Consider the following 21,217-nt stretch of genomic DNA (forward strand, 5'->3'; position numbering starts at 1 on the left):
AGCCAACGCAAAAAAAAAAAAAGCAAATAAACCTCAACAATGAGTTCCCGAAACCAAACCTTCAGCACAATCGGGCGCGAAACCCCCCGCGGCCGCGCCCCCAGCGTCGCCCAATGGGCCATGAACAACGCCAGCGGCGGGCGCACCGCCGTCGGCGCACGCAGCCAAGCCGGGCACACCGCCATCGGCGCGCGCAGTCAAGCTGGACACAGCCAAGCCGGATACAGCGTAGCCGGACACAGCCAAGCCGGGACTAGCCACGCCGGATCGCGTGCCCCCTCAACAATCTATCCGGGCTCATCAGTATCCGGCTCCCACCGGGGCTCCGTGGTCTCCCACCGGGGCTCCGTGGTCTCCCGCCGGGGCTCCGTAGTCTCCCGCCCGCCTACCGTCGCATCCGGGCCACGAGGACGATCGGCCTCAGTAGCAGGCGTCCCGATCGTCGTAACTAACGGGCGCCAGCCCGTCTACGCCTACGACGGGAGCATGTACTGCTCACCCACGTGCGCGGACGCGGACGGGGCCCTGTTCTCGCCTGACACAGTGCTGGCGGCGCCTTCGCGCGCGGGCTCGTACGCGCCCTCGCAGGTGACCAGTGTCTCGCGCCGGTCGTCTGTGTCCGGCGCTTCGGGGATGACTGGTACTTCGTACAGATCGGGGTCGACGATGACGCCGCGATCGCGCGCTATGTCGCGCGCCATGATCCCGGGGAGTAACGCTGGCTCTGGGTTCGTTACTGCGAATGCTCGCCAGGAACACGATCTCCATATCACGGAGGTCCGCATGCTGCATATTCGCGGACAGGGCCCGCTGCCTCGCCGATTCTAGGCGGTGGTTGCCTGCTTTTATCTAGCGGCCTAAGTCGTCTGCGTGGGAAAGTCTGGTGAAGGAGGAAAAGGGGAGGAGAATATTCGGACAGAAGCCTACCTAGTACGTCTTTTGGGTAGGATGGGCGGAATTTTGGATTTTCGGTATGAGCTATGGTATGAGATCATGGTGCGATGACTAAAGACTTTAGTTATTATTTTCCTTGAGTCAATAAAAGCGAGTAAACCCAATTGATATTCCTGTTTGATGTGTGATGAAGACTTGGACCCCTTTTCATGAACTGATTACGTAAGTCAGACTCCTATTTTATTAGTAAGCCGATGACATATCCCTTTTTTTCTGTTTCATGCGTTGGTATATAATATTTCCCATACAATTCACTGGCTGTGTAAGTATGATTCCATAATTTTTGATTAAATCTCTCCAAGTTATGCAATGAATCACCGTTCTTATGATATAGGGGTAGTAGATATAAATCATCGGATGGCTTACCTAATACTCAAAAGTAGTATTAAATACCCCTACACTCTATACCAAGTTATAAATCTTCAAAGGATAGCCAGCCTTCACCAAAACATCGAAAACTTCCCTTTTCTCGAGCTTTTCTATTGATGGATCCGGTAATAGCCCCTTCTCCACCAACCCCGCTAGAAAAGGCTCGATCCTTGGGTCTTCTAGAAGAATTGTGTTTGTCCGTGTGTCGATAAAGCCCCAATTCCCCGGTTTCGTTACGTTGTCTGGATTTAGAAGTCTGGAGAGATATCTCGGCAATTCGCCGAGAAGAGCCTCGCCAAGCATTCTGCGATCTAGGTAGCACTCGCCCACCACCTTGTACTCCGTAGCTTCGCCGTGAGGCGTTTTAGAGGACGGGCGCAACGCGATTGGTTTGGAGCAGCTGAAAATAAGGCCTAGTTCGTCACCTGCAGAAATTGAGGCTGGGCCGAGTCCGATATGGCCATCCTCGGTGATGAAGAGGGCACGGTTGGTGCAGGTATCATGTGCGCGGCCGAGGCCCCTCTTCGAATTTTCTTCTTGCAAGAATGGCTGTTCTAACGAGTCGCAATTAAGGAGAGAGCGTACTATAGAGAGACAGTTGTCGTAGAAGGGTTCGTGAGGTACAGGTGGATACCATCGATCACCAAAATTGCCGACCCATAGCGCATGGGTATATGCTTCCAGGATATGTTCGCGGGTTTCTCCATTTTCGTGAAGTGACATCTTCTCGGCTTCAGACAATAACTTCTTTAGTGCCTGAATGATCTCGGTAGGATTGGCATCTTCTTGTAATTCGTATTTGTGTAAGACCTGAGAGACAGTGCCGCAAGGGATACCGTGGGCTCGGAGGAGACGGTCGTCAATGGTGGCAACAGTAGGTAGAAGGTCGAAAATTGCAGGTAACACCGCGTGGACTTGCGAGGACAATAAATTACTGGACCAATCTGGAACCCAGCTGGGCAGCTTGAGGGAAAGATTGGATGGACGTAACTCGCACTGGTTCAGAATTTCAAGCATGTTAAAATGCTGGATGTATTTCTTAGTTACGTCCGTGTATATCTCGACGACGCTCTTAGTATAGTCTGGCATGAAAGTGATTTGATCTGACTCGCGAAGTTGTCCCATGATACCGTAGATCCGGTCTCGCGGGTCGGAGCACTTGGATGTTCTAATCTGCCGGCGGAGGTTCGAGAATCGGAATCTCCTTTTTGAGTAGAGTGCGACAGTGTCAGCTTGGCCGAGGCACCTCTGGAAGTTTTGCCATTCCGCCACGTCAAATCCATCTACTACTAGGGGCTTCCGAAAAATAACGAAAATTGCCTTGCAGAATACTCGCCACTGGACTTGCTTGCGGCCACACTGGAGTACTCCTTCATGTTCGCCAAGACCGATCTCTTGTCGTATCCAAAGCCTCTCAAACCATTCCTGGCGTATGAGGTTGTATAAGGATACGGCCTCTCTCTTTTCAAGATGCAATTGTTGTTTCATATCAACCCATTCGGGTTCGACGGAACTAGACAAAGGTGTCACGATGCCAGAGCTAAAGTCTACCTCGACTTTGCCTCCAATTCGCTCAAGAACTTCGAACGCAGCATCACTGTCATCCTGTTCTGGGCCAAGAAAGGCGACGACTTTCCGAGCGAGGTGATAGATATCATGCATCATCAGAACCTGCTTCGCCCGCTCGTCGTAGTCCTCCTGGTTTATACAGATCGCGTCTGCCCAGATAGTTCTTGGTACGTCAACATAACGTAAGTGTTGTAAGGCTGCAGCTAAATTCCGGCCGATGGGGAATTCGTCATTGCGAAGGGTAGAATCTGGCAATACAACTTCTACGACTATTTTGATAGGCTCGGCTGGCGATCCCCACACATATGATAAGGCTTCGAAATGGGGGGAAGTAGGCCTGCCTAGAGTAGCATGGTATAGCCTTAGGCAAAGACTATCAGATGGCTTCCCGGGCTTAATGTCGATTAACCGGATCTCATGGTCTCGAAGAGGAGAAAAGTGGTTGGCAATAGCCATTTGGAGAGATTGGAGAGTCTGATCAACATGATGGTCTTGTCGAGTGAGTAGATCCATGGTGGGTCGTTATATATTGTAAAACTTCAAGTCCTAGCTGCCTAGGTATTATTCCCCCTGCTTATCAGGGTGTGAATGCTAGTCCAGTATGACTTGTCTATTGTAAGGCACCGACAAGGGTTGTGAGCATGTGCCTTGGTGGTTTTCTAGGACTTGTGCAGCTTGTGTTGACTGATATTTGGACTTGACCAGAGTTGGATGCTTGGCATCAGCTCCTGTAAGCAATGCTGGGTGATCTTCATCGTAATTGGTAACGGCAATAATAACGCTTTACGAAACAGGGCTCATGCAGTTGCCCTAGGTCCTGCTTAGGTTATGAGGCTCACAGCCTGCTTCTAAGTCTGGAGCCTAGGTAGATATTGGACTGCCTGGCAGATTTATCTTTGCTTTTTCTTTTCCCATGATGCGGGGTACATATTACTAAGGCCATAAAATTACTGTGAACTGAAGCTTTTGTCGGATATCCGTTTGTCGCAAAGTAGACATTGAAAAACGGACTGTAACAAAAAAATAAGAAGGTTAAAAGAATTAAAAATAGTTGAAATAGTAAAAAGTCAAGTATAATCAGTTTACTGATTATAATCAATGATTCATGATTGCGGTGGGACTCGAACCCACGAGGATTGCTCCACTGCGATATTACTGAGAAGTAAATTCAAGTTGCAACCTGAACGCAGCGCCATAACCACTCGGCCACACAACCCGTACTAGACGTAGGATGACAAAAACTCTGCTAAAAGTACTCTATAGTCTAAACTGCTTGTTTGTTGACCGGCTGCGGGAATTATTCCCCATGTGGTAAGTTGTATGTTTTTATCTGTCGCTTCCCCGCACTTGAATCTCAAAGCGCAAACTCTTCTCTATCAAAATTTGAGAAAATTGAGTGGGATATCATTTTGGAAAGCGCGGGGTTGATGACATAAGTGTAGCTTACGTAACTAAAATTAGGTAAATTAGATGACATAATACTTTAATAATCCTTAATTCTTTTATTCCTAAGCCGAACGCAGTTTCGTCATCATCGATTTTCCATTTAACACCTTGCAAGGCAAATTTCTCTATGGCGAAGTAACCAAACAATCGCTTTCTACCTACTCTCGGTTATCGGTCTATCCAATTGCTAAACAAGGAGGGATACCTAGCAATGAGGATATTTACTTGTTTATGAAATGAGCTTCAAAAGTCTCGCTGAGACTCATTCACAGATGACAATCATATCATTGCTTTTCTGGCAGAGAGCCATGCTTATTAAGCCACTGTACTCTGTAGACTCTACCAAGCCACCGGCCTTTCCCTTCACCAACAATGTCGACCTATCTTGGAACTGTTGATAACTTGTGTTGGTAAAATGGCAGCGAAGCGTGGTCCCAGTCCGCAATTTGTCGGTAATCCATTCATTAAGAAGAGAAATTTAGAATGGAGTTTAGATCTTGCCCGTCCGTCGCATGATAGTGAAGAAGGCAGCAATTCTGAAGAAGCCCTTGTTGTTGAATCCCGATTCAAGCATGATGGGCCAAATGCTCAGGCAATTGAGGCAGGGAAAGCAAATATTGAGGATCATATAAATTATTTCAACGAGATTTTAACGAAGGCTACACTCTCGCCTTTCCCTAATGATATTCCGAGGTTGTCAATCGATAATTACAGGAATCTGTATGAGTCAAACTTTGGTAATGCTAGAGGCGCACATTTCGTCGTACATCAGCATGATCATCCCATTGCAGGAACACATTATGATCTGCGATTGCAGATTAACGAAACGAGCAGTGCTTCATGGGCCATCATGTACGGCCTTCCAGGCGATCCGAAAAGCCGGCGTCCGAACAGGAACGCCACCGAGACGAGGATTCACTGCTTATGGGTAAACCACCTCCCATACACACCAGAGTGTTACTAACACTAATCTACACAGAATCATCTCATAGAAACAGCATCAAATTCGACTGGTTCACTTCTTATCTGGGATACGGGGACATACACCGTTCTTCCACCACGAAAAAGCAAGGAATGGGCCAGCTCAAACTCCCCCTTGGAGGGGAATGGCCAGCAACCCGAACTCACGGAACAAGATAAACTCCACCAGGCATTCCAAGCGCGGAAAATCAGCCTTCGACTCAACGGCACGCGGCTTCCACATAACTACACGCTGAACCTGCGTCTCACCAAGGAAAATGACGCTACTGGCCGTGCTAAGAGTACACGCGCCCCTATAAGGCGACGGAGGCGAGGTGGCTCATCATTACCACGGGGCGGGGCTACTAGAAAGGGGAAAGCCAAGATTGTAGAGCCTGACACCAGCTCGGACCCAGACCTATATTCAGACCACGAACCTGAAAAGTCTGAAATCGTAAATGCGCCAGCAGAACAGGCAGAGCTTGGCGGAAGTGAAGTCTCACCAATGGAACGTGAGATCCGCGAGCTCGAAGACGAGGAGGTGCGGCGCACGAACGCATATCCCGGCGCGACGAACTCGGTGGGGAGTGTGCATCAGAGGCGGTGGTACCTTTCACTCGATAAAGAGGCATCTGGGTTTGTGAGAAGACGGGAAAATAATCACTTAACCTGGGAGTTGGAGGGAGATAACGGTAATAGGGAAAATGGGATCGGGGAGGGAGATAGTGGTAGGATTGAATTCCCGTTCTATGTCCGCGGGGTTGATGTTGAAAGGAGCATCGTTACTGGACGAACGGGCGCGGATGTACTGAGAGATGAGGGCGTTGAGGGGTATGTGGGACGGAAGGGCTGGCGGCCTGTGTTTTAATTGACCTGAATTAGGCTTCAAGATGCGAGACAAAACGACATCTACGGTCATATGTTGAGTTCTCTAACCTAGAGATCACAGAGTCTTTGTCCCTCTAGCACACATCATCCGGTAGGTATGCGATTTTGTCGAAGCATGTATTGCTTGCTCTAGGTTTAAGTTTTATCTGGTGACTTTCTTTACAACTGATTGCCCAGTCTGATCAGACTCCTACGAATGTTGGTACTTTGTCGCATTGGTGTGATCTGGTGGGCGCCCCTATTACTCATTGCGTACAGTTTTTAGTGCTCGGTGCTTTGTCTTTTCTGACAAAATTAAATAGGAAACGAAGCGGTCACCTACTTGGCACGTTGTAGGTATACTAATTATCCAATTGGTAAAGCATTTTAATAGTCATTCAACAGTGTGAGCATGACGATCTATGACTCCTTAACTAGAATCCTTCTAGGTGAGAGTAGTATTGTCCACTATAAGTATCGTCCATATCATAGTAGACTTTTCAAAATATTTCTGCTATGATGGCTTCACTAGGTACCTACCTAGCTAACCTATTCTAATATGAATTATAAGACATTATATATAGATAGAATTTCAAAACAAGTTCTATTCTTAGAAAATTTTACTTTCTTGTCCTCCCTTTTGTATAGGTCGGCTAGCCCAAACCCGAGCGCAGAGTGCGTACCTAGGTTACAGCTTCCACCGAAGATGTAATCCGGTGAGATTAACTACGCAGCACATAAGGATGATTTCAACCCTTAGAAGAAATCCTGAAATTGATGCTAAACGCCAAGGTAAGTTGTGTGCTATCCCTACTGAAACTGCATGGTAGTACACCTAGTATCGGAGGAGGGCTCATAATCTTTGATCTTACAGTGACGACTTAGCTACCTTGTGAACTAGCATGATACTGATAGTGTATCATTTCAAAGGTCTAATATCCTCTTTGGACCCGTCCTTATCTCACTTCTCCGACGTATTCAGCGGTTGAAAAGCCCCCTACAGAACGGGTACAGCATTGTAAGAATAGTCAACCTGAATTCAGACCCAAGATCCGCAAAATAACATCCATAATAGTCTCCCACAAGAATATAACCGGAAGAGAACCGATTTAATTGCTGGAATTAATTTAAGTCCACCGCAGACTTCAATGACTAATTTGTCGGGTGGCCGTATCAGGTTGATTCTTTTGTGGTCGGACTCTTATATCAAATAATTCCGCATCATCCATTAAATATGTTGATACCCCCTAACACGATCTTGGATGAGATCATGGAGGAGAGGGAGACGTCACTAGTCGACAACGAGCAGAGACCTGTAGAATCGGTCTAGTCTTTTAGGGGAAGCGACTTACGACATGTCAGACCGAAATACAGCGATACGAATAAAGGTGGTCGCGCTCGAAAGGAGGAACGAGAAACCGGGCACCTGAAAACAACGAAGCTAAACTGATGAGCAAAAGTGAAATTAAGGAGTATTTACTGGGGACGAACTGCTCGCTCCCGGAATACATGATCGATGCATGAAGATGAACGAGCACAGCATGAATAGGTTGGAGGTATCAATTACTGTTCTTTGCGCAGGACATATATAATCTTCTCTTAGAACATTGCCATGGAGTTGCAATGGGGGGTTGGTTATCATCTACGAGGCCGACGTACGTACGTAGATCTTTAGAATACCTACTCATTCATATTATACACACGTAGATAGATATGCATCTAAGTCCATTCAAGCCACCTAATGTCCAACCTTAGAAACCGAAGTCATAACATCAGAGTTCCCATCCTCCCAAGTCAAGACCGTGGCATGTTTAGCGATCCTCCAGGGATTCTCCCCCTTTTTCTCTAACTCAGGTAATCGCACGAGATCAAGAATATACCGGCCCTAGACAGGTATTTCTCAAGTTAATGTTGGCTGCCCTCCTTGAACAGGTAACAAAAAGCGAAATTCGGGCGTGAAGGTAAGGCAAGGAAGAAGACTTACCCCATTATGCATCATCGGCCCGCCCCTAGCAGTTCGGCGGAATAAATGACCGTTGACATTAGCGATCACCCTGCACTTGTCCGGCTTAGTGGCCCCTTGAACGGGCTGCGGAAGCTCGATGACCAAGCTCCTAGATGCGGATATTAGTTTTTATCCCGATGAGATTGAGAGATAGATAGAATATGACTTACGTGATTAGATGCTGCTTCCCATCGAACGAGGCCATCATCGGATCAAGGTCCGCCGCCCACTTCTCGTTCGTCGTCTCGATCGGCTGTCCGCCAAACATGGACGTGTAGTCGATGATGACCTGCGGGGCGTAGACGTCTTTGATGAGACCTTCTGTTGATCCCAAGTCGAGATTTAAGCCCTAATTAGGTAGTCTTCTGTTAGTCACCCATATCTTCTAGATGGTTCTCGACAATTGTAAGATTATAAGTTAGGTAGTAACGTACAAGTCGGGTGACCGAGTCGTGGATGTTAGCCCTGTCCAATAGGTATGCCAGGGTGTCGTACGCAGCAGCCATTTCCACGGATTTCGATAGGAGTCGTCTTTACTAAGATGATTGATAAAGTACTAGATATATATAACCTTATTTAACTTGTAACTTGCGTTGGTAACGACAGAGACGATTGTCGCTGGTATTTATAGCTTCATTATGTAATCGGTGTTACACGCTATACCCGTGCTACATCACAGGATTGTCAGCAACATACATGCGATCCTACCTAGACACCATGCCAGATACCCCCATGAACGGTGGGATTGAAACCCGAAACCCCCTACCCGGTGTTGAGGGTCGTAAGTTCGTAACCCCGTATCCTTCTTATACCAAGCATTCGCCTCCCCGCGTAGGTCCGCTAAAGCCGGTTAAACCCGAGGAAGAGACCAAGAGTCGGAGACGGCATAACCATCCTATAAAATTACGGAATCGAGACAAGGTCCTTTTTCTGATTGGTTGGCTTTACAAAAATCTTATGTAATTGTTAAATCGATTGTTTGATCACGAAATTGACGAAATTGGCCGTCGCCGGGAGTACCTGGGTACGTCTGACATGTAAACGGTGTATAAAGAAGCACCAAGGCGATGACGTTGATTGTTTTAACCGTGACACCGAATAAATGCGTTCCAGTTCACTTGCATCTTCTTAATAAACCAGATCCTTAATTTTGACACCTATCCACGAAAAAATCATGTCTTCAACCGACACAATCCTCCTCCTAGGCGGCACTGGCAAAGTAGGCAGCCGCATCGCGCCCCTCCTCAAAGCCGCCAACGTTCCCGCTCTCATCGCCTCGCGCTCCGGAAAATCGCTTGCAGGACTCCCAGGCATCAAATTCGACTGGGAAAACGAATCAACATGGGAGGCCACCTTCGCGAACTCCGCAACTCCCATCAAGGCCGTATTTCTCGTCTCACCGTTAAGTTCTCACCCAGAAACCATCATGAACAAATTCGTCGACTTCGCCGTCGCGAAGGGTGCCAAGCGCTTCGTTCTTCTCGGCGCTAGCTCGATAGAAGAGGGAGGTCCGTGGATGGGTCTCACGCACAAGTATCTGCGTGAGCAGGGCGACCAAGGGAAGCTTGAGTGGGCTGTATTGAGACCGACATGGTTCCAACGTGAGTAATACCGAATTGCCCTTGCATCCAAACCAGGGACACTCAATCTCGATATTTGTTGGTGAAGTCATGGTCAGCAAGGGATAACCTTAGTTTATGGAATAATCCGACGTTACACAAACCCCCCTTTTCCCCTACCCCTATTTTAATAGGATCCATAACTGATCGAACTCTCTACGCTTCAGAAAACTTCTCGGAAGGCGGCCACGTCTTCGCATTGAAGTCGGAGAGCAAGCTATACTCCGCCAGCGGAAGCGGCAAAATCCCGTTCATCAACGCGGAGGACATCGCCGCCGTGGGCTTCCACGCCCTGACGTCGCCTCAGCCGCCCAACACTGATTACATCATTTTAGGCTCGGAACTGCTCTCGTATTCCGATGTAAGTCCCGTCTATACTTTAAACCATTTCTTGAACTTCCTTAGTATCTCTCGTCCCTTCTCATATGATTACCCTTACTCACCCCACAACAGCTCGCAGCAATCTTCTCCGCCGTGCTAAACCGGCCAGTCGAGTACGTCGAGCTGAGCGAGGCAGAACTAGCAGCGCGGTGGTCGCCGTTCATGGAGCCAGAGTATGCCCGTACCCTGGCTGCCATGGACACGGATATCAAGAACGGCGCCGAGAACCGGACCAACGACGTCGTGCGGACCGTCACCGGGAAGGAGCCGCGGAAGTTTAGGGACTTCGTTGAGGAGAACAAGGCTGTTTGGCTTTGAATTACTTAGTCTGAGTTAAATTGAGTAGGATCGCGTGTTACGCATTGGTTTTTGGTTTGTGGAGTGGGATCAATTGGGTAGGTGGTTTCGGAAGGATTTGTGGGAGAGATGGAATTGGAGGGAAGAGGTCGAATGTAGTACTGTTGGTTAGTGGCGTCTGTTAGCAATAGATAGTCTCTCACTGGTAACCGCGTCTACCGTAGAACCTTTCCAACACGCGACACCACTTGATGTAAATGCCAGACATATTCCAATGCGGCCCTACTGATATTAGCGTAGCAAGCGTAGGTAATGTTGATTTCTGTTACCGATGAAATCTCGCATACCTCGTATGTATCGCTACGTTCATTTCCACTGTCACATTAGCAAGATATAACCCAGTCTTCATAGATACTAGACATCCTTCATTCAATGTCCATGCTCATTTCGTATTCTCATCATCTCATCCACTTCCCATTTTATTCGTCTAGTATACATAAAATGAAATGCATCGCAAACTTTGGTAGGCCTTAGATAAGCCACTCTCCTGTCGCGGGCTCCGGTAGGATATCATTCGTTTTCAGAGCTAGAGGAAATATGGAAACCGCCGAACTTTTTTCAGCCACCTCGCCCCGTAGTTGGGCTCAGCAAATGCAACGCAGTGAAACATACGACATCATAGAAAAGCGCAATGCTTAAACTCAAGGAATATGCGACGTAGACGCACGAGAAAGCAGTTTGGTTGGTACAAAGGGAAATTTTGTAGAAACAAGTCTTGTCCCTCTCACTGGAAGGAATGAGTGATGCGAGCCTAATCCCCTCATGGTAATTCATAACTCCGCCATAGACCTTCGCAAGGTTCTAAAAAGAATCTCACTCAATTATTTTCCGTGTAGCTTTTCCTTTAGGTAAATCACGGCAGCATAACCGGAGCAACATTGAGTCGTCATTCCATGGGCACACCATGGACACTTGACCATTGTGGTAATGGTAGCAGAGACGCCGAGTAGTTTATCCTCCACGAGCGAATCGGGTTTGGCCATGCATTCGTATACTCTGGAAGGCATATCATGGAAGAATTTGCAGTTACAACATTCCACCAGCATTTTTGCAAGGGGATCCGATCGGCCGTCTGCAGTTCCTGCACTTTTGATACTTGTGGACGAGTTTTTGTGTGCGTAGTGCGGTCGCATAGCTCGGGATGTTGGAACGGGAGGAATCGGGACGCCTTTCCGGGCTTCTTGAAGATATGCTGCACCTGGAGAGATCAAGGTAGAAGATTCTTCGCTATTAGAACTATTCTTGCGAGATCTCAACGCAGATTTTCGCGGTGCTCCATCGGCGGGGTCTGCTGGTGGCGAGTTAGGGAGACTAACAGATGATACCCCGGCTTTTGCTTTCTTCGAATATAGCGACTGTTGCTTCATGTCGGGTAAGAAGCTCGTCGAATGAATATCTAGCGCGGATTGGGCTCTGGTCGGCATAGACTGTTGGTATGGATTCCTGCTGACAAGTCCTTCCTCTGGACTTTCTTTTATATCCTCTGCGAAAGCAACCGACGAAGGAGTTGTAATAAGCTGTGGGCTTGAGTTTAAGCTATGTTGCTTCTCGTCGGACGAATTCGAGGGATTGTGATTATCGAGATCTATCGGCAGTGCTGTTCGGCTCCAACTATCGTCCTGAACAGCAGCATCTCTGCTAGTAGATCGTGAGCTGTGTTTCGTTGGCAATTCTACAGCTGGGGGCTTGTAGGTCATTCGTGGAGTCCTTTCGTCATCCTCACTGCCCGATCGTGCCGTGGTATCTCTCGTGCCATCTGCTTGATCTCGCGTAAGTCCTTTGTGTGATTGTGGACGTAGACTGTCTGGTGTTGGCGCTGTGGATGGCGATGGAGGAGGATCATCGCACGTTGAAGACGAAGATCTCTCCGAATTAGTTCGACTCGGGTCAGTATTTGACTGAGATGTGGACATGCTGGATATATCCGTTCCTGCGAGAATTCTGGCGGCTTTCGGCGATAAGCCTAAACGCTCAAAGGCGGGTATGTCGCTATCGGAATAATGTGATGATAAAGATGGCGAGTCTTTAGGTGGTTTTTGCTTTGCGATTCTGCTAGTGGCATTGAAGTGTGATATAACACCTTGATTCATGCTTTCGGGTGGCGTAGGTAACTCCTCAACTTGTCTCCTAACTGAGATATGCCTCAAGATATGTCCCAAATCGTCATCTTCTTCGGGCTCTTCCTCAATCCGCGGAGATGGAAATTTACCCTCCATAGGTGATCTCAGATCAAGGGCTGGGGGAGCATAGGATTGACTGATGAAAGAGAAGTAATCGGCCGATTTGTCCATTCGCAATGGTTTTTTGCCGGGTATGGGCGCACTCTCTTCTAATGCAACCAACTTCTCTCGCTTTGGTGGCTCCATGATTTTGACCTGTGTTTCATGCATTTCATCAACCGGATCAGACGTAACAGCTCTCCCTATCGTGTTTGGACTGGATGGGAAAGTGACATGTTTTCTCCCATCCGGTCCTGGGGGAGAGCTACGACCTTGTTTTCGAGACCCTGGCCGGATGGTTGATGCATGGGTGCCAACGGATCCCTGATCGTCTTCATCGTCAGTGCGAAAATGAACCTCGGCCTGGACAGTCTTTTCGCTATCAAAGTTCTCAAAATTTCTTTGGTTGGAAAGTGGTTGATCTGCTTCATACGAGGATTCCTCCCAAGCCTCTACTTGCGGCTGTACGTAGCCATTCACCTGTCGATTCGTATGATACTGGCGTTCAACTTCTCGGTTCGGATGTTTGACCTGCCTAGCTTGCGGTGGCTGATTTTCGTCGTTATTAGAGAATTCAACTCTCTGCTTCGGAGCTCGGGAAACGCGGTCTGTTCGCGGTCGCCTCTCTTTCTCTGCAATCGGCTCTTTACTCTGCGGACGTACATTCGGCGCCTGACTTCGACGGCTCCGAAATGACGTAGGTTCTTGTGATTCATAACCGCTACCCACATCTTTCGGTTCTTCCAAATGAATATGGCCTCGAGCACTACGAGCGGTCGTGTCGGGCGTAAGTTGAGTAGTAACTCGTTTAGCTTTAGGTGGAAATGTAAATTCGGGGAGTTGTTGGTCATTTGCGTCGGAAGTCATCGGCCGTTCCTTGGGACGCACTGGCGGTTTCTCCACAGGTCGCCCCATGGGCCGTTCAACGGCGTGCACTGCTGAATGTCCATTCAACCAATTAGGCTCAATATCATGTTCCTGAGCACTATTGGGGCGTTGGAAATGAGTGCTATCGGCATGTTCAGTAGGGCGAAAGTAAAGATATGATGGACCCTTCAACTTGTTTAAAGTGGATGTGAGTAACGATTGAGAACGCCCATGGCTTGAGCCAGACGAGTTTCGAGCGCTTGGCGGTAGCTGATCCAGAGAGGAAATAGATCGAGTAGAATTCGAGACGGCTGACTGAATGGAAGGTGGCTTTCGAGGGTTTACGAAATTAGGGTCGCCGTTCTGCTGCTGGTTATCAATGATTTTCTGAACGGCAGCGACATTTCCATGTTGTAACCGAAAGCCGGAGAGAAAGCCTTTGCTTTTTGGCTTGCTTTCAAGTTTGTGGTTCGCCATTGCGTCTGACCGAGTGGAATCCTGGATATCTAGGCTCGCATTTTTAGACTTGAGATAAATATCTAACTCGGGGGCAGATTGTGCGCGGTTCGCCGTCAACGGTTCAACCCCTTGAACGTGCGGCGGCGGAACCTTGCTCAATCTGTTCCCCTTTCTCTTTAGAGTATTCGCGGGTTTGTCTTCCTTACTTTTCTTACTTCCGTCCGTCTCTCGCTTTTTGGGCTTCTTTTCTTTCTTGCGGTTGTATTGCTCCCAGCTAGGCGATTGACATATCGAAGACTGTTCGGAAGAATCGCCGTCGTCCTCCTCTTCATCGGGGCCCGTGAATGTCACCGTCTTAGTACGTTCCTCCTTCGGTGGCAACTCCCCGGAAATTCCATCTGTGCCCACGGTAGGGTCTTCGGTTGGTTCTGGTGGTATAGATATCGAAAGCGAAGGTAGGGCAGAGCTCCGCCGCACGGCTTTCATTATCTGGGTTTGGTGTGAAAGCGGAGGGTGTCCGCTCGCACGCCGAGCCTTAAAAGGGTTATTTGGCTGGGCGGAGGGAGAACTTGTACTTGGCGATGCGATCGTTGCGGGGGCATGACCATGGATGCGTTGCATCTATAAGATTTAAGATGTGAGTAGGCGGCGTATTAATGGTGGATCGGAGAGCGGAGGGGCAGAAGGGGGAAAAGGGGGAAATAGTGCGTCTGAAAATGGACCGAAAGGAGGGTTGCATGCCGAGAATTGCATACCTTGTACATCTTCTCCAGCTCCAGCATCCGTAAAAAGGTATCAGTCCTTGATGGACGGTCTGGGTCTGACTTCTGTACCTTTGGCATATTGAGGATTACGCGTCAACTGGTATACTCGTAAGTAGCAGAGGTAAATCCCAATAATTGCTTCGGGTCAACAAGTCGGCTACCAGGTAAATTGATTGGGAGAACTAGCAGACGCAGACGCAAGACGCGCGCTGGGAAAAAGGGCCGGGTCGCCGGGGTAAAGATGCACCACGTTTGGTAAGAGAATAAGCCAACTGGATAGTACTATTTCTAGTCGGTCTCTCTAAACGATAGAAGGCCCGGCAGCAGGAAAGAGTGCGCGTTCAGGTAGGGGTGGTATGTGAAAGACTGAATATATCCCATTCGTCTTGGCTTTCAGATGCGTATGTCCGTATAGCCGGGTTTCTGTCTGGGGTCCGGGACTTGCTGACCTGGTGGTACCGAGATTAGTGAGGTCAGTTCGGTTGCCTGTAAAATCTGATCATACTTACTAGGAGCCTAGAAATGAGGTAGGTAGGTAACTAGTATGTACTTGATATGAGGTTGGCAACGAAAGACATTAGGTAGGCGTTTTTGAGTATCACGATGGTAAAGCTTGGTGGTTTTCGTGACTAACGAGCGAGCACACTATTTTCGTAATTGTCGTGGGGTAAAGTTGATGGATTATATCGGATTGAATTAGATTAGATAGATACAATATCGTTCCATATTAGTAGACAATAAAGAGATATGCAGCAAACATTCTAGTAACGAACGACTGAAATAATGATTAAGCGGATTGCTTGTAAAGAAATAGGTAAGAGTCAGAAAAAAGGGAGAAGAAAATTAGTTTTTAGATTGGTGATAGGAACGTGGAGGCGTTTGTTTTCTATCTTTGGTGGCTTCCCATTCACTTACAGGCCCAGAGACATTGTATGCAAGTTGCCAACCGAAGACAAGTAAAGAAACAAGTAAAAGTTGAAAGGACCAGGGAGTATCGTGGATCCTGCGATCGACACGAGATACACGAGATGGGAAAGAGAAACGGTCTGTCGGAGTTGACAAGTCAACTAAGTAAACTTTAGTTCCCTAGTTTCCAATTGACTAAACCGATATTTCCTAACGATTGGACTTCAGTTGAACAGCAGTTGTTGCCAAAAACAGAAAAACTGTCGGCTTAGGGCTGTTAGGTTGCGGACCGTGTGACAGGGATTGCACCGCCTTACGGGTTCCGTCCGCTAAACTTAACTATATGCTCCACTACATCTGTACCTATCTTCAATCCGCTTAGCGTTGTGTTCTTCACCTATAACTCCTGAACATTGAAGTCATCGTTCGCTGCACGCTACGTTACCAAGAAATCGGATTGTGCTAGCCCTTATGTTGGCTACGTTATACCAATGATGAGGCTTTTACATGTAAATACGCAGGTGGCAAATAGAGGTGCCCAATGACTCCTCAAAAGAAATTATGTATGTACCTATCCTCCGTCCGGCAAGCTACATCCTCAACCCCCACTGCCACAGCATAGGTACATATATAGAATAAACATCAGGTTTACTTATGGGTATTCGGAAAGCTCAAGATTCTTAGCTCGTGTTAGTTTCACAACTTGAAGGAAGAGCCTTAAGGCTTAAATGACTTATGTGAAGACGTCACCAACCGTGTCACACTATACCACTAGATGCACTAGATGCTTGAGTCAAATACTAGGTACCTTCCGGTATAGATGTTTGGATGAGAGAACAACCTTGGAATCATCAATAATTGGAACGACTGTGCGATTAGTGATAGGGACATGATGTTGTCTTTTTAAGGTAGGTACTACTTAGAAGTCAGGTACATATAGGTATCTGCATATAAGTGACATTAGCGCTTCATAGTGGTAGCGCATACTATAGTAGTTCGTTGTTAGCGGCTACTTCCAGGAACAGAATTCTCATTTGATTGGATGGAAGCTACGTGTTGTGCTATACCTTACATCAATTTGTCCAGCTGAAAACTCAATACGGGCTTTCCAAGTTTTGGGTAACTCTGTATTTCTCTCAGAAGTTCTCCAGATTCTTTATACGACCTTTTTCATCTTTCCCACCGAAACTGTGACGCTTCAGAAGTCCGATCATGGTTGAGCCTTGTAATACCGCTGCTCATGCTGAGTTATTTAATTACACTGTCTCGCATGTCTACTGTTCTACGAAGCAAGGCAGTCATTCATTACCAATGGATCTCCTTATTACCAGTTCATCTGCTAGAATCATTGCCGTTAAATCTATGGGTTCAGCCTGGTTTAGAATGAGGGGCCCCATTCCCTATTATTCGCATTTCAGGTCATGATCGACAGGTCTTTTCTTGTATTAGTAAAGAATGGACAACATAATCAATATTCATCCGGAGGTGCCAAGATAATTCCCCATTTCGGGCACGTTGCCGAAAGAAAAGAAATAATACATCCCTCACGATGCGACCTTCGCGCTTCCATCTCATCGGAACGGCGTTATCCTCTTTAACCGGCCGAAATAGCCATCTGATGACCTTACACTTGCTCTGCCCTGATTTACTACTATTTTTTTCATTCTCAATTAATTCTTGCTTTGACCTTCTAGCTGCGCTTCAACTCCGCATTCGCCACGCCTGTCAGTTTTGGCCTACATGTGCCTGCGCGCAATGCAACCACTAGATGGCAACAGACCCGGAACATTGAATCTGGGCACGGCTAGAAGCCGACAGTGCCCATGCGTGAACCACCAACCTCTTCCCAGTCAGCGACACGCAAGCAATCCACATGAGCTGCTACTCTATTTATTTACAAGAACTCAAAGGCCTCATATTTAAATTACTATGTGATGTCTAGCTGATCTTGTTCTAGAACGGTATCCTGGTTGTGCTTCCTGATGTCGTGATCCGTCGCAAGAGCTCTTGTATTACGCTGACCGCTTCGATGCCTACCTCGGGCGAGATCTGGCGACATCGGAAATATTTTAACGACATATGTGTGGCTTACCTACATACCTATTACCTACCAGAAATTCACAATAGAACCAACGTTCGATTGTTAATGGCCTGGCTGGATCGGATGATGGAGCGATTTTAGCAAGTCCTGCATTCCTGTACTTGGCGGCAGCTGCATTTGAGGCGTAAGAAATCGTCTTTACTACCGCGAGCCTCATCTCGTATTTCTATTTCTGGGTCCTTGGCTTCCCAGCCACAGGCGGCATTATCCCTGTCCACAAGTAAGGGGAGGGCGGCTATTTGACGCCATATATGCACGCTTATGTACTGTGTTCCATAAGCAATCGTGTGAACATTGTACATCGATCACATCAGGTTCTGGTCCGATCTATTATACATATCGAGATTCGGTGCCATTGCTGGTTGCGGCCTTGCAAACGTCAATATCATGTAGCCAAGCACATTGCTCTAAATGCAAATTTTATTTACTACCTACAATCTGCAGGAGGTCATTCGTCAAAAGGTATCTCCGAAGTATCCGGCCATGTGTTCGCACAACCCAAGCACCGAGCACCGAAGAACAGCTACCAAACACCATGCAAGGCGAACGACATGGGATAACCCCTTAACTCCATCAAATCGCATGTTACGGCTCTTCCCGAATTGGACTAACATGCATCCAAACCTCACTTCCGGGTGCATAATTTGCCAAACTTATCAGTGGTCTCCCTTTTACGTCAGTAGCCACCATTGACGTCTTGGATCTTGGTTGAAACCAGTGGGTAGTTCGAATCCATAACTCGTTGGGTATCCTAAGACGAGAAGCCATCCATTTATTGTCAGGTCGGTGTCCGAGTGGCAGCTCATCCGCGATAAGCGCTCTAGTTTGAAGGATCCCTTCATTCACCCAAGCATTGCCTGCAATAGACTCGGGAGGTAGTACTCGACTTAGGAATTCTAAGGAGGAATTTACAGTTAGGTACACTGCTCGTCTAGGATTGACCACTGTTTTCATGAATATCGACATCCATCGCGGATACAATATAGCAAAATCAGTTTGGGATAAATGAGTAGAACCCTTGATAGTCATCATCCAGCAAAAAGCACCCCCGTCCTTCGCTTCTCTGGCAATATCGCTTAACCTCTCAAAGTTTTCCGGCCAATGCATGAATGCTTCGGAGTTGATAGCTAGAAGAGGTTTCTGTAGCGATTGGTGAGTGATTTCTCCTGGTTTTGGTGTTGCTTGTCCCCACGTGTCTAGTAAGATGCCTTGACTAATATAGGGGAAGCGGTCACTCTGACGAACAATCTCGACTGTTGTTGCCCCACCGAAAGAATGTCCCATCGCTGTGATATTTCCTAGAAAGAGTCTACCTTTCCAAGCAGACCAGTCAACGCCTTCTAACCCCTTAGAGCTCGATCCTGCATTGCCCTTCTTTCTCAGATTATTCTCATGTATCCGATCACCTTGCCCATTATTAAGAAGTTCTAGAACATGATAGGCCTCTTCGATCTCAGACATGCGCATTTCGATCTGAGCGTGCCTAAGCTCGGTGTCTACACCTCGAGCATTATGCGGAGACGTATCTTGGGCATTGTCCTCGGGGAAGATGTAATCAACCTTGTAATAACGTTTTGGGTTCGGATCGTCGAGCTTTAGATCGGAGGCCAACTTCCCACTCGGCGGAATATTGACATAGGAACGCGCACCACTGCCATCTCGATGTTCCATCGCAACGACAATGAAACCGTTACTAGCTAACTCTCCGCATACCGCGCTATAACACGTTCGGGAGCCACCTAACCCATGGCTAAAGAGGATAACTGGAAACCTGGGTTTTCCTTCACTCCTTTCCGTCAATGTGTCTTGACTGTGAGCACTAGAAGACGAAGGAGGCGACGCGTCGGCGTAGTAACCAGCCAGCTTGGCATTCCGGAAAGCCGGAAGCTTGGTAAACATGGTCGTAGCCGCAATATATGCGGTAACAGGCAAATGCGGCACACTGAAGAATTTCGCGTAGCCCTTACTGGTCAAGGCGCGCGGCCTCGGTAACCACGTGGCTTTAGATGGCATCTTGCCCTTGTCGGGTACGTAAGACGAAGCATCGCAGGGGTAGAAAATAGTGAAGAGGACTGTATCCATCCGCAACGCATGCATATGATTACGCTTGATGCGTGAAAACGTCCGCGGCTCGCGTACCGGCATCTCTATCTCCATCACGCCTACGCTGTACGGGCCGACATAATCTGGCAGCGCGTGGAATAAACGTTCCCTGAACGTGCGTGGTGGACTTCGACCTGGTTTTTGCCGTCGATTTCCTGCATCTTGGGATTTTTCGGTCTCCATTTTGGCGTGTAAGTGATTGGTGTTTGAAATATCGACGGCGACATACCCCTTACAGTTCAATAGAAGCGTGTAAAGACGAATATTGTTTTACTGGTCTCAATTTTGAGATCTTGACTTGAACATTGAAAACAATGTATGAATTCGGATTGCAAAAAAGTTGTCAAGTAAAATTGAAACAAATCACGTTAATACAATGTGAATTATATGATGACGATGAATTTCGGACTGTACGGACACTTAGCTCCGTCCAGGCGGCATTGACGTCATACATTCGGGCAAGACCAGTAACCTTACGTGAAAATTTGGGAAGGCGCATTTTGTCTCATGATTTTTGTTCGGACAAACTGTGAAGGAACTGCGATTTGATACTTTCCTCGTTATTTTCTTTAAAGAACTTGAATGGTCTCGTGATATTTTGATTTCTTGAGCATGCTAGACCACGCAGCTACGTCCCTATTGGTCTTGCTTCTAACTATTCATTCTCGTTCCTTCTGCATATATAACGTTATATGTACTCTTGCGTTACTGGTGGATAAATGGAGTACACTGACCCAATTCTATCGGTGCGACAGCCGTTCCTGCGTCTACCTCATGTACCTGGCTAGCAAAACTCTGTTTGCGACTGTTACGGTTTCTTTAACTTTAAGCTCACAGGTAACAACGTCAACGTCGTGCTTCGAAACCCGAGCATGTGGTAACCCCCCAAAATTGAGTTGCGACCAAGCTGTTCATCAGGACAACATGTGCGATAAAACACGTGTATACGAAAGTATATCAGGGACTATAAAATCCCGATCCAAACTTGAAAAGGGGTTAACACATCATTCACATCACCTAAAAAAATAAAAGGCAAAAAGCTTCATCTCAACCACCCCGGCAAGCCCGGCACATCTCGCTTAACAAACCCACCCTGCGGCTGGATAAAATCTCCTCGATGCAACCCCATTCGCTCCCGCATTCCTTTCCCCAGATCCGAAGGATTGGCAGCTTTTACAAGCACTAGCCTGGCAGCCAGGTAAAGAAGAGCGAGGGAGCAATGGAGCGAGAGAAAAAAGTACCGTACCAGGGCATACCATACCCCGGATCTG

The 21,217-nt window shown here is 47.5% G+C and overlaps 8 protein-coding genes and 1 non-coding gene across 9 annotated transcripts; 4 read left to right on the plus strand and 5 right to left on the minus strand.

Moving 5' to 3' along the window:
• Positions 1-39: 39 nt before the first annotated feature.
• On the plus strand, positions 40-828 carry GGS22DRAFT_192151 (uncharacterized protein; the record flags this gene model as incomplete). Its single annotated transcript, XM_047965220.1, has 1 exon — positions 40-828. The coding sequence occupies one exon, from the start codon at positions 40-42 to the stop codon at positions 826-828; it is 789 nt and encodes a 262-aa protein (XP_047815351.1).
• Positions 829-1,214: 386 nt separating this feature from the next.
• GGS22DRAFT_172387 (heterokaryon incompatibility protein-domain-containing protein) lies at positions 1,215-3,964 on the minus strand. Its single transcript, XM_047962742.1, has one exon. The coding sequence runs from the start codon at positions 3,403-3,405 to the stop codon at positions 1,357-1,359; it is 2,049 nt and encodes a 682-aa protein (XP_047815352.1). The 5' UTR covers positions 3,406-3,964; the 3' UTR covers positions 1,215-1,356.
• Positions 3,965-3,998: 34 nt separating this feature from the next.
• On the minus strand, positions 3,999-4,108 carry GGS22DRAFT_t123. The gene has a single exon. It is a non-coding gene; the product is annotated as a tRNA-Leu (tRNA).
• Positions 4,109-4,427: 319 nt separating this feature from the next.
• On the plus strand, positions 4,428-6,359 carry GGS22DRAFT_172388 (DNA polymerase ligase-domain-containing protein). Its single transcript, XM_047962743.1, has 2 exons — positions 4,428-5,266; positions 5,318-6,359. Exons 1-2 carry the CDS (start codon positions 4,754-4,756, stop codon positions 6,164-6,166), a joined length of 1,362 nt encoding a protein of 453 aa, XP_047815353.1. The 5' UTR covers positions 4,428-4,753; the 3' UTR covers positions 6,167-6,359.
• Positions 6,360-7,887: 1,528 nt separating this feature from the next.
• Positions 7,888-8,771, minus strand: GGS22DRAFT_59195 (uncharacterized protein). The gene is made up of 4 exons (XM_047967489.1): positions 8,605-8,771; positions 8,341-8,519; positions 8,150-8,279; positions 7,888-8,050 (listed from the first exon to the last, which is right to left on the minus strand). Exons 1-4 carry the CDS (start codon positions 8,674-8,676, stop codon positions 7,904-7,906), a joined length of 528 nt encoding a protein of 175 aa, XP_047815354.1. The 5' UTR covers positions 8,677-8,771; the 3' UTR covers positions 7,888-7,903.
• A 468-nt stretch (positions 8,772-9,239) lies between these two features.
• On the plus strand, positions 9,240-10,918 carry GGS22DRAFT_59199 (putative ergot alkaloid A). Its single transcript, XM_047967490.1, has 3 exons — positions 9,240-9,771; positions 9,957-10,150; positions 10,243-10,918. Exons 1-3 carry the CDS (start codon positions 9,345-9,347, stop codon positions 10,486-10,488), a joined length of 867 nt encoding a protein of 288 aa, XP_047815355.1. The 5' UTR covers positions 9,240-9,344; the 3' UTR covers positions 10,489-10,918.
• Positions 10,919-11,348: 430 nt separating this feature from the next.
• GGS22DRAFT_192156 (uncharacterized protein) lies at positions 11,349-14,914 on the minus strand (the record flags this gene model as incomplete). Its single annotated transcript, XM_047965221.1, has 2 exons — positions 11,349-14,693; positions 14,828-14,914. 2 exons carry the CDS (start codon positions 14,912-14,914, stop codon positions 11,349-11,351), a joined length of 3,432 nt encoding a protein of 1,143 aa, XP_047815356.1.
• Positions 14,915-18,415: 3,501 nt separating this feature from the next.
• Positions 18,416-20,474, minus strand: GGS22DRAFT_59262. The gene has a single exon (XM_047967491.1). The coding sequence runs from the start codon at positions 20,127-20,129 to the stop codon at positions 18,429-18,431; it is 1,701 nt and encodes a 566-aa protein (XP_047815357.1). The 5' UTR covers positions 20,130-20,474; the 3' UTR covers positions 18,416-18,428.
• Positions 20,475-20,610: 136 nt separating this feature from the next.
• On the plus strand, positions 20,611-21,152 carry GGS22DRAFT_172408 (uncharacterized protein). The gene has a single exon (XM_047962744.1). It carries the CDS (start codon positions 20,721-20,723, stop codon positions 20,973-20,975), a length of 255 nt encoding a protein of 84 aa, XP_047815358.1. The 5' UTR covers positions 20,611-20,720; the 3' UTR covers positions 20,976-21,152.
• The last annotated feature ends 65 nt before the right edge of the window (positions 21,153-21,217 follow it).

Source organism: Annulohypoxylon maeteangense (genome assembly GCF_022496945.1).
Source record: "Annulohypoxylon maeteangense strain CBS 123835 unplaced genomic scaffold GGS22scaffold_19, whole genome shotgun sequence".
In the NCBI taxonomy this organism is placed as follows: domain Eukaryota; kingdom Fungi; phylum Ascomycota; class Sordariomycetes; order Xylariales; family Hypoxylaceae; genus Annulohypoxylon; species Annulohypoxylon maeteangense.